The sequence below is a fragment of the Podarcis filfolensis genome (genome assembly GCF_964270895.1).
Source record: "Podarcis filfolensis genome assembly, chromosome: 11".
Taxonomy (NCBI): domain Eukaryota; kingdom Metazoa; phylum Chordata; class Lepidosauria; order Squamata; family Lacertidae; genus Podarcis; species Podarcis filfolensis.
The window spans coordinates 22465673-22478192 of NC_139613.1; the positions used below are offsets into that span (position 1 = coordinate 22465673).

The 12520-nt window shown below is 41.5% G+C and overlaps 1 protein-coding gene across 3 annotated transcripts; it reads left to right on the forward strand.

The window, feature by feature from the left end:
• The first annotated feature begins 1927 nt into the window (after window positions 1–1927).
• Window positions 1928–12313, forward strand: LOC310744663 (interleukin-31 receptor subunit alpha-like). 3 transcript variants are annotated; one of them, XM_083576308.1, is made up of 6 exons: window positions 1928–2112; window positions 5034–5122; window positions 6166–6283; window positions 8396–8604; window positions 10676–10830; window positions 12088–12313. In XM_083576308.1, the coding sequence occupies exons 2-6, from the start codon at window positions 5053–5055 to the stop codon at window positions 12256–12258; spliced, it is 723 nt and encodes a 240-aa protein (XP_083432434.1). In that variant the 5' UTR covers window positions 1928–2112; window positions 5034–5052; the 3' UTR covers window positions 12259–12313. The 3 variants fall into 3 exon arrangements, with proteins under 3 accessions (XP_083432434.1, XP_083432433.1, XP_083432432.1); XM_083576307.1 differs by lacking the exon at window positions 1928–2112 and adding an exon at window positions 2747–3150; XM_083576306.1 differs by lacking the exon at window positions 1928–2112 and having other exon boundaries at window positions 4983–5122.
• The last annotated feature ends 207 nt before the right edge of the window (window positions 12314–12520 follow it).

Sequence of the window (12520 nt, forward strand, 5' to 3'; positions counted from 1 at the left end):
CTTGTATGGTTTTGTCACACTTGGATGTGAGAACATATAGGTGAGCTTGACAAAGATTTTGACATTTTCAGTAATTGTATCTAATGAAAAATACGTAAGTACAGCCTGAAAGTGCATTGGTGACACTTTCAGCAGCAAACACTCTGACCATGATTGAGGATGTCAAAAAAGAAACTTGCTTGAAATTCAGTAATGGTCAGAGTGGCTATAAGCTGAAGTTAAGTTCCGTTCTTGATGTTCACCCATTTTTCTTTGATACTCATAAAACTACTTACACAAATAAAGCGGAATGATGTGTCAATAGTTGCATTTTGCAGTAACCCACTCAAAATGAATGAGTTGCAACTGTTGCTATAATAATAGATTGGATTAAGTACAACTTTGATCTCCCTTTTTTAACATTTGGAAGAATCCCTAGGACTAGCATGTAGCATTTAGACAAATTGTTTTTCTTCCTCTGTTGGTCACTCACCGCTCCACGTATGGGTCCCTGGAAAGTTTCTCAGTTCCTGCCATGGAAAAGCAGCCCTTTTCTCCAGAGATAATGTGATAGCCAAGATTTATGGCTTGGCTATCATTAATCACCACATAATTATCTCTGCTGATGAGCTGTCAACAGGGAACTTCTAGCCCGCCATGATTCCTCCCCAGACGGCTGTTGGTATTTCTTGGCCCAAATCATTTCCCCACTTCAATTTACAGGGGAGCAGGTGCTGTTCAAGTGCCTTCAGAGAGCAGCACCAAACACTCCTACTCAACCACCTGGCCTTTCCTATAGTCTTTAAATGAACTCTAGAATTCTGCTTGGTTGCATGTAGTCATGTCTAGGACCTTTCCCTGAAATTATGCAGTTTAGTTGGTATCTTGGGGAAACATTTTTACCATCCAAGGTTCTTCTAGGAAACACTGCAAGCTAAGGTACGATTGCTCATTTTAAAAATACAGAAGCAAACAAATGAATTCCTTCTGTTTTTCCTTGCTCTCAAGGAAATACAGCTTGCTTTCCTGAATTGCAGCAAAGCATCCATACAATTAACACAGTCAACACTGAAGTTTTCCTGAGCGCAAATCTCGGTGGAATGAACAAATGTTAACCTCATGTAAGATGCTTGTGCAAGCCTGTAAATTGCATAGCAACTTACTTCATATCTATTAGTCATTTTATGCACCCCAATACTATTGTGAGGGCCATTATGAAAGTTGTAAGAACTACCTAAAATAGCCCTTCAGAACCTATTCAGAAAGTACTAAAATCAGAGAAAACCAACAAAGTAACCATAGGGGGGCCGAGGTCCCTTCACCCCAGCTGAAATATGTGAGGGGGCCACCAGCCAAAAGTTGATAGGCATTGCCATTCAGATGGGGTTCATGTGCCATGTCTTGTGCTTGATTACGTGGGGTGGGCCTCCCCCCCCCCAATATTTTATTCAAGTTGGCATTCCGGAATATAAATTTCTCACACAATAATATATTTTAAGTTCTTGGTTGAGCAGTGCCCGGTCTCTGAAAAGCATCTCTTTATAAAGAAATGAGCTGCTCTCTGCTCTAAAAAAATGGGCAGATATGGCTCTTCACACTTATTATTATTTCAGGCTGGTGCAAAAGACAACTGTCTTTCCCCTCATAGTAAAAATACAATAATAACTAAGAATCTGAGGTCCTTTCATGTGTCCTGTGGTTGCCTCGCTCGGCCTAATAGTAAGGCTAGCCCTTGGGATTTTCACAAGAAGGACTTTCAGGACTGTTTTCACAAGAAGCAACGTAGCAATTTTGTTATGGATGAATTTCTCTCTCTGAAAGAACATGCCAGAAAAAAGCTGTAAATTACGCCTCAGTCGCATCGTTCACCTCTTTAGACGACAGTTTATTAGGGGGAAAGTCTTCACAGCATATTTAAAAATAGACATATAATTCATTTTTAATGCTTTTCAATCATTTCAGCAGAGCTCCGCGTGGGTTAGAACTGGAAGTCTCCACAACTATTCTCCCAGTTTAGAGGCCTCTGAGGCCCGCCTAGAGGGAAAGAAGGAACATGGTGGGTGGAGAAGACATATAAAGCTCGGCCTCAGCCTCTGGCAGAGACCACGTGGCAGGCTGCTGTAGCTTGAGGAGGTAGGGGAGCCCCAGGAGCAGTGAGTGGACTGTGCCCCGAGGTTTCCCCCTCTTCACACACTCCTTTCCCTGGCTCGACAGACCCTTCCCCGCCTTGCTTCTAGGCAGTTGTTGAAACCGAAAAGATGCTCCTCTCGCTTCCCTTTCTTCCTTTCCTGCATCTTTTATTGCGCAATGGCAGCTTCTTACTCAACTTACGCCATCAAGAGTCCTTTGGCTTCGAGCGCCACATTTGCTTTTTCATTCTCCCACTCCCCGTCATTGTACATTCTTCCCACCCCCGCCTCCTGCACTCCCCAGATTTCTTTCTTTCTTTCTTTCTTTCTTTCTTTCTTTCTTTCTTTCTTTCTTTCTTTCAAAGGCTATTTTCACAGTGCCCAAACTCAGCGGGGGTTTTTTGTTTGCTTTGTGCTGTTGATATTAAGAGTTCCAGTGGAGGACTTGAAAGATCCATTGGGTAGAGAACATAGCTGTCAACTTTTCCTTTTTCTTGCGAGGAATCCTATTAAGGGAATTTCCCTTAAAAAAGGGGAAACGTTAACAGCTATGGTAGAGAAGACGCTTCGATTCGTTCTTCACAACTTCGGATTCCTGACCCCAGACCCTCAAAACAGGACATAAATTATCTTTTAAGAACTTTTGGACAGGTGTGGCTTTAAAGGGCTTTGGTCTGACCCACGTGCGCATGTTGTTTATCTTTCAATAACTCTCAACTTGATGTGCAATACCTTTAAAGTACATTTGAAGAACATACTTCCCACCTAAGAATTTTGGGTACTGAAGTTTATCTCAGTTCCCGGCAACCCTTAAAAAAGCAAAGTTGCCTTTGGGTGGGGGGGATGTGTAGGCAGCCTGTTCCGCACTGGAATTTGGCTTCTACCAGGAGTAGGCAGATAGTAGGTCAAGTTCTACTGGGAAGTCTGTCGAAGCTTTACAGTAGGTGAAGTGTTTCTGACTCCTGATTTTTTAACAACAGCAACAAAAGGATGCCTTTCACCACCTCGTGATTGTCATGATCAAAGCTTGGAGTAACTAAAAGTAAGCTTCATTCAGTTTTTAATCCTGGATTGGGAACTCTTTAATTCTAAGGGGTTGGGTTTTTTTGCATTAGATAGTATAAAAGAAAAGAAAAATGTAAATCCCACAAGTTACAAGAAAGGAGATTTTGACAAAACTTCAGGAAAAGCTTTCTAACAGTAAGAGTTGTTCAACTTTGGAGCAGTCTCCCTCAGAAGGTTGTGGACTCTCCTTCCTTGGAGGTTCTTAAGCAGAGCTTGGATGGCCATTTTAGCTGAGATTCCTGCATTGCAAGGGATTGGACTAGATGAATCTACAATGAATCAACTCTACAATTCTATGATTCCATTATTCCTACAAATAGTGAACATCATAGAATGGAAGCAATTGACTCATGAATTAACAGTGAGCTGAAAAAAAAATTATTATTATTTATTGAATTTATATACTGCCTTATACTCGGAGGTAGCAACCTGATTTTTCCATTCCCCACAATGGATTTAACAAATCTGGAGTGGAGTCCTTAAGGATGGCATGTTGTATGCCTCCTCCTGGCAACTCCTGCATCCATGCTGGTGCCAAATGTAGGGCAGTGTTGGCAGAGGAGACTTTTTTCTTGCCCCGGTGCTTCCCGAGGGAGCAAAAAGAAAGCTTATTTTAAACTGTAATGTTATGTTCAGACAGGAACTTTGTGGGAATCTTTTGCCCAACGTGGGGCTCAAACCCATGACTCTGAGATTCAGAGTCTCAACTTCTACCAACTGAGCTATATCCTGGAAAGAGACTCGGAAAGAAGTGTGCATCATTTGTCAAGAACTACATTTCATAGTAGATCCTACTAACGTAGTCTAATATAGGCAGGAGGGGCCAATGGAATGTCGTAGTTAAATAGCAACAGGTGAGGAGACAATGATTATAACCACTAAGATCCTAGGGACTAGACTATACTATACTATACATACATGCATTACTGTTGAAACACTGGCTAGGAGCACTGGGATTGCAGGGAGTGGCAATGGTGGCAATACTACTTTCTGGTTTGCAGGTTTTTTCTAAATCATTTGACCCCCAATAAATAGGAAGCCCGCTTCACAAGTTCTGTGTTACAGCAATAGGACTCTCAAAAAACAAAAGAGCAAAAAAATTCAGCTCTGAAATCTATTTTCAGGAGTCAACTCTGAAATGTGTGAAGTAATAGTAGAATGATGGTTTCTGGTTCCTTTGGAAATGTAGCTGAGGGAAGATATGTCAAACAATTTTATTTTCATTATAAACTATACTGTTTGCTCACCAGATAGAAATATATACTATATAATACAGGAGCATTTCTGACCTTGTTGGAGAAGAAAAATCTTAATTTCACTACAGCGTATCCATGCATATCCCACCCACCACTTATGCAAGGGTTACATTCCGGGGCCCCACGTGCATAAGTGAAATCACATAAAGTGGGGGGGCACTTTTAAAAAAAGCCCCTAAATGCCTATTCCCCCCTGTTCTCCAGGCTCTCTCCCCCACCCTCTCTCCAATCCAGACCAAAATATCTAGAGTCTCTGGCTGGAGGCTGCTGACTGCTGGCTGGTAGCCTAAACAAAGCCCTCAGTGCACCTTGGGTCTTTTCAAGGCTTCCTCCCAACCATACTGGTGCTTCTTTGGGCTCTGGGGAGGGTCTTCTTGTAAACCACAAGGACTCTCCAGCTCTCTCCTGCCATTTCCTGGTATGGATCTATCTATCATCTATCTTTTCTTTCTTTCTTTCTTTTTCTTTCTTTCTTTCCACGGTGCAGACTCGTGGTCATGCGCGAGTGCAACATGTGTAAGTGGGGGGGGGGTGATGCCTGTTCTCTTATAATACAGGAGTGCTCCTGACCTGAATGGAGAAAACAATCTTAATTTTGTTACAGCGTTTTCTGCCCCCACACAATGATTCTAAATAAAACCTTCCAAGCCTCACTTTGGATCTTAATCATGCCTTGTGGATTCTGTTCCCTAGGTAAGTTGAACCTTTTCTGTACTTATCATTAGATTGCAATCCTAAACCCACAGACGTTTTTTTAAATTGAAATCAATAGTATCAACTTCCTCCTGCTGACTTGAGTGAAGGCGGGCGATCTATATACACTATAAACAGTTTAAAGCATCTAATTTAACTGGACTAAATCCCAAATAAGAGAACTTCCTCCTAGGGCGAAAGAGGTGGTTTTGGCCAGCTGTTGATACCACAGTTTGGGGGTGGAAAAGTTAAACCCGCGTTCCTTGTGTGCTGCAGTTCAAAACCATATCTGCTTTTCGGAAAGCAAACACACGCTGACTTGTTTAGTGCTGAGTCTAGTTTGGCCCTGAGTGGCACAAAGAAAGCTGTCAAATGTATGAAGTCTAAACTGGCTCCACAGTAATTGTATAATGGCAAAAAGTCCAAGATGCGATATTATGAAAAACTATGTGGGGAATTAAAACATGTTATCCAGTTGATGCTGACACAAAACCCCACACATACACTATAATAAAATAATATAAATTTCACCATCACCCCTCCCCCCCCACTTCTTCCCCGACCTTATACTGTACTCAACACTAATGTCCCATAACAAATGTAACTGATCTGTAGAAAAGACTTTACAACCTGAAAAAAGAGACAATGCACGTACTTTTGTAAACCAAGAAAATCTTTAATAAGAATTACTTTTTAAAGAAAAAATGTGTATGTCAAGTCTGAGGGGTGGTAGACAACACATGAATCTGTTAAAGGGACGAGGAAGAACCCTTCTTTGTTCATTTTTCCATCACTACTGTGTTGTTTTGTGTTTTGCTGTTATTATATCTGATCTAAATGATTTTTCTTTAAAAATAGATGAAGATGATACTTGAAATTTTTTGACAATATTTACGCAGAATGGGATCCTTGTGGGTGTAATATTTTAAAAGATATAAATTGTAAGATTTTAATGATGCCAAATAGTTTAAAGTCTTTTTACCAAACGAAACTGGTCATTCAAATGCCTGAGAAATCTGTTGTTTTTCCTTTCTTGCTCGCAGCTCCTCCACAGCCTCCTGAAATTATTGTCTGCTTATTTTATTACAAACGTGACTCAACTCTTACTTGCGTGTGGACATATGAAAGGGACCCTGAAACAGTCTATACTCTCACTAAACAGTAAGTGCTAAGAGTTTGGCTACTAATATTATATAAAGAGGTGTGGGTACCAGTCATGAAGTGGTTGCTGTGGGTATGCTGTGGCACAGTACAAAATGGCTTCCATGGGGTCTGTGGCAGAACACAAAATGCATTTTATCCAAAAATGAATTCCAGGGTTGTTAAATTTTCAGAAATACAGTGAGATTAAGAGGAATAAAGCCATACAACCTGCTAATAAATAACTCTACAACAGCTATCTATATATAGCTGGAAGTTTCGGTGGGGACTGCCCTAAACCCTAAAAATGGTAGGATTTTGATTATTTGGGATATGAATGAAAATACAAGCTGCAGAAGTGTGTCAGACAAAGAATTCCTATGCTGGTTTATGCAATCAGCCTGGCCAAGCTAGTGAAGAGCAAATCTGTTAACATGGCAAAGTGTTGACTGCCCATCTAAGAGGAATCCTTGGGCTGGGCAGACAAAGGTTGCCAGCGTAACTGTGTGTGAGAGAGGTGACAGGAAAAGTGTGCTGGGAAGAAGAAGGGTGAGAAAAAAAGACTGAGATCCATCTTGGGCAGGTTGGCTGAAAGCAGGGTGGGAGAGGTGCCTTGGACTCAAGTGCTGCACAGCTGAGGGAAACAAACCCTTCTTGAGATGACCATGCTGTAAGATCTGGACTCCTTCCTTCCAAATTCTGGTGTAAATATGTGAACAGATCATATTTCTTAAAGCTATGACAGTCTCTGCTACATCTTCAATTCTCCAAAGGAGCACAGACCATGGTTGAGGACCAAGACCCTTAGAATCCCATGCACAAGCTTGGCAGGGCTTGGGGGTGGCCTGTACCATAAAGTTTTACTTTCTGCCCCTCTTTGCACTCATATGTGTCATATATCTATCCATTTATGTCTATTAAATTCAATGGGTCTGTAATTATAACAAAGGTTGGATACAGCCCACAAAAAGTCTTCACCCATGTGCATTCACTGTATGCCATCTTATTTTCAATATCTATTCACTGCAATAACATTTTTTTCAGAGTAGAAAAGAAATAATTTTGTTCCATGTGTATCTCAAAGACAGCTTTTGTTCTGAGGTTTGTTTGTTTTTAATAATGCTTCCAAAAACGGCCATATGTGCTTGACAAATGACAATGGTGGTACAGCCTTAACTAATATCTATAGGAAAAGGAATTGTGCTTCTCTCTTTGCCACCTGTACTGCTTATAAAAACCCTTGACTATATCCAGCCTAGAACTTTATTACTATCCATAGTGTTTCCACACTGACAATGCAAATAATAATTTTTGTTTTTAATTGGGGATATGTGGTCAGGAAGATGCAGTAAGAGGCAATACTCAGCTCCAGCTGCTAAGCACAAGGTACCTCCATGTCCTTAGCAGGGTGAGTGGTAGGGACGTTGGGTTTTCTGGCTGGTATACAGCTGGGCACTTTTATGGTGGTGACCCAGGCCTAACGAGACTTCAGACGATACATGGGGCATCTGTGATGTAGATCTCCCATAGGGTTGTTTTCTTTTTCTTTTTTAGCACGCCCTCTCTCAGGTTAGCAGCCTTAGATGGCTACTGTGAGAGCAAGTTTATCATTTTCTCCTTTGCCCTTTCTTTGATCTAAATTAACTCCCACCCATGTCTGATTTTTCACCTGTAGAACTAATAGCTCTGTGGGAGAGGGGTAAGAGAGGAAAAAGTTTAACTTACTGTCCCAGAACACTTTTTTTTAATCTTCAAAGTAGCTGTGTGTGGTTACCAATGCATACAAAGATATTTTTAAAAATAAAATAAAATAAATACGCATGTAAGATCTTAATCAAGAATCTCGTATTGCATCTAGGTTGGCTGCAGGATATTTTCATCCTATTAATTTCTATGGGAGGGAAAACCCATGCTTTAAATTTCTTCTGTTGAAATCTGTGGCACTTGAATGTTCTCAACTTTTGGTTGTCATTATTAAAAGCATAATTCACCTTTTACTGTTCTTTCCTAAATTGTGCTCAACATATTTCAGTCCTGGATTTGATTCTAAAGTGAGCTTCTTAACCACTTCTTCCCAAAAAAATATTTACTAATTTTCTTCTTCTTCCCACTGCCTGCATTTTTCACAAACAGGATGTTAGAACCGAATGAGGAAGAAAACTGCTCAATGAAAGGGGCTTCGACATTAGACGATGAGATACTAAGCTGCTCAACCAAAAGTGCTTTGTGTACATTATTCAATCAACCAATTTCTGCCCGGGAATATCGTGTCCGGGTGACGGCAAGAAATAGCTTGGGGGAAGCAACCTCAGAGCCTGTTTGCATAATTTCTACAACAATTTGTAAGTTCATAAGCAATTTAAAATATGAGAAACATAGATTGTGTTTGAGCAACCAGTTCTTATGCAATACATCTTTTGCTACTGCAGAGATAAAAGAATTCCAGTGGCATGCAGTGAACATTTTCGTAGGATAACATTTAGCGCCAAAGGTGCCAGCTTCCAAGTGTGACTGGGACAGGACAACGCCATGCGCATGAACATTGTGCCTCCCTTTCTAAGCTGGGAAGAAGCTTCCCGGGCTTTGGGAAGGAGTTGCCAGGCCTCTGACAGGATACTGGAGCCCTGCTGCCTCCTTACCAAAGCCGAGTGGGCTTAGGGAAGATGGTAGAAGGGCTCTTGGACCCCCTTGGAGCATTGCACCTCCCTCCATAAGCAGAGCAGAAGCTTCCTAGGCTTTGAGAAGGAGGCAGCAGACATTAATACTTTAATATTCTTAAGTTACCAGGAACATTTAGGGTACCAGCCCAGTCTCTCTGGTACACTGACAGCACCCTGCTGAAGAATTCTATTTTGCATAAATCTACATTCCTAGATTCCCAAGCTTCATCTCTTGGAAACCTTTCCATGCTTTCATTTATACGCATTACCTACAAATCCAGCTTTTTGTTTCTAAGTGGTCCATAGTTTCCTGCAATATGGCTCATAAGCAGTGCCATAATATAATGCATAGCTACATTTCCACATTATCTCGCTTCTTCCCTTAGCAGTACAAATCAGTTGCCTTTTGAAGGAGACAAGCCTACCTGTCACTTTCATGTCTACTTGGCGTGGTTATTTTTTTCCTGAATTAAACAACTGTTTTGTAGTCCAGCTCTGATGTGTGCATAAGGCCTTTCAAACAGCTCTTAAAACTGCTAGAGGGTAGGATACAAGGAGGGAGGCTGAAGGTAGAAGGGCACAGAAAACTAATGAGGTTTTCTGCTACGCAATCAAGGTGTCAAGCCAATTCCAACCCCCCAACTTGAATGAGTGGGAAATTCCAACATTCATAGAATCTTAGAGTTGGAAGGGACCCAAGGGTTATCTAGTCCAACCCCCTGCAATGCAGGAATCTCAGCTAAAGCATCCATGACAGATGGCTGAGATCTCTGTGACTGGACAGCCTCAGAACTCATGGTGACTGCAATACCTGTATGGCTGTTAGGATTAGGGGTTCAATATGCACTCTGGCTTTGGTTAGTGACGTTTTGTGATGGCACATCTTACACTAGAGTATCAGCTTGTTGAAGGTCAAATGGTTTTGTCTTGAAAAGTCAGTAGATTGGTGACAGAGTACATATTTGGTATGCAGGTCCCAGGCTTGATCCTTCAGATCTCCTGTAGAAGGATCAGGTAGCAAATGATGTAGAAGACCTTTGCCTCAGACCCTAGAGAGGCAATATTTGTATTAGATGTACAAGCAACGCCCCATTTGTGTGTGATCTATCTTTGTGTGACCGCACACACACATGGTGCCAGGAACCCAGAAGTGGGGAGCACTCTGGAGAGTCCTCCTGGCTCACAAGTAGACCCTCCCCAGAGCCAGAGGAGAGTCTCCTTGCAAGCCACTAGGACTCTCCATTTATGTGCATTTTGCTGACGGATGCAGAGGCCCAGAACGTAAACCCCACATAAATGAGGTGTGGCCTACATTAGCTACAGTTCAGTGCTTACAACATTTAAAACTGCTTAAAACCACAACAAATAGAGAACACCGTAATCTTAATAGCAAAGGTAAAAACACTTCCAATCCCCCTGCTTCATTTTATTCACTTCAATATATTACAATATATTACAGCTAATCAGCTATAAGACTGCCTGTTGAACCTCTCCGCAAGCAAAAAACCTTTAATGAAAACACTAGTGTTGCATCACATTGATCTGGTTCATCAGTCCCCCTCCATCGAAAATAAGTAAATTAATTATCATTTTATAGCTGTGCTTAGAAATGAAATATAAATTTTGCAATGGGGTTCAAGTGTGCAGCCTACCCCACTCTCCATTCCAGCAGAATCTCTCTTGCTGCTGCCGGTAGGATTGGTTGTAAAATCATTAGCATTGAAAGCATGAGAGCTTTCTTTCTCAATTCCAGTGAAGTCTGATCCTCCTCAGATAACTAAAATAGAAACAGTTCCAGGGATGCCGCCAAAGCTAAGAGTTCATTGGAAAAAATCTCGAATGCCTCCAAGTGCCGAGAACAATACGAGGTGCCAAATTCGTTATAAATCCATAAAGGAAAATGGCATGGTAAGTTGAATTGTAAGTGAGTAGCAATTTTTCCAGCTCATATAACTACAGGCAGTGGGCAAGACCTCTAATGAATCTTTTTATGTATTCTATCATAAAATTGTTTGCCTCATTCTGCACACACAGTTAGAACACTTCCCACACTTATCTCAAAAACAGCATGGAAGGCCGCCACGCAGGGGTTATTGTTGTTGTCCATGTTGGCCTCATCTTCTCAGTCTGATCCTCGTAGTATCAGCTAGTAGTTTACCAAGGTAGTGGAAGGTAGATGCTCATCCTTATCTGGGTGACATTCTGACTGTATTCTTAACCTGTCAATTGTGCCCCTATTTTGTCTGGTGTCTCGCAGCTTCAAAGTCAGTCAAGGGCATGGCTGCCACATCTCCAGGTCCTTTGTGACATTTTGTTATTCTGATTCCTGGTGAATAAGTCCTTCTTGGAGTTCCAGGTGAAAGGCAGATAAGTCAGTTTTTGTGAGAAGAGTAAGAATAGCTAAGAACATGAGAGGGGCTCTGCTGGATGAGGCCAAAGGGGCCCATCCAGTCCAGTATCCTCCTTCTCAGAGTAGTCCGTCAACCAGAAGCCTATGGGAAGTCCCAAAACAGAACTTGAATGCCACACTACCCTCCCTACTTGTGAATCACAGCAACAGATATTCTGAGACATACTGCCTGTAGCAGCGAGTTCCATAGTTCCTACCCTTCCCTTCCCTTCCCTTCCCATCCCTTCCCTTCCCTTCCCTTCCCTCCCCTCCCCTCCCCTCCCCTCCCCTATCCCTATCCCTTTCCCTTTCCTTTTCTCTGTCTTGAATCTTCCAACTTTTGGCTGGAACATTCACTTTCATCACACCTCTTCTTACTTGCCTTTTCTCTAAACTAAGAAGTGCCAAATGCTTTAACTTTTCCTCAAAGGAGAGTTTCTCCATCCACTTAATAAATTGGGTTGCCCTTTTCTGAACCTTTTCCATTTCCACATTCTCCATTCTCCATGTATTTGCCATAAGTGTGTGTGTGTGTGTGTGTGTGTGCGCGCGCGCGCTGTCTTTTGGTAAGCAGTTATTTTATTGAAGGAGCCAAGAATGCATGCCAATTTTGGGCAAGCAGAATTTACCATCTGAGCCACACTTGGGGTGTGGGGTGAGGAATGTAAGAATATGGATGCAAGTGATAGCAAGAGAGACCACAGTATTTATATTTTGCCACCTATGATTTTTGCTGTGTTCTTTGAAGGAAAACTGTTATTCTGTCCAATTTCCAGAAAGATTACTTCATGGAAGAAGACAGCGCAACAATTGAACTCACTAATCTGTGGGATTGTACAACCTATACTGTTGACGTTCGGTGCGCTCATAATGACTCGAAGTTTTGGAGTGAGTGGAGTACCAAAAAAATGGGAACAACGAAAGAACAAGGCGAGCAAAAATGCTGATACAGTTTGATGCTTCTGTTTTAAATTGGCAGATCTAAAAAACAACAAAAAATAATTCATGTTAATAGTTTGTTTTTCTAAATTATATAACCAAGACTCATTCCATCTCTAGGGGATCCACAATGAATGCTTACAGTGTGTATGTCTTACATTTCACAATCCAGTGCCTACCCTATTTAAGTGTGATGAGTGAAAACCATATTCATTTAGGATGAATGGAAGACCTAGGTGGCAGTTCTGGAGAAGTGACCCAACTTTTTAT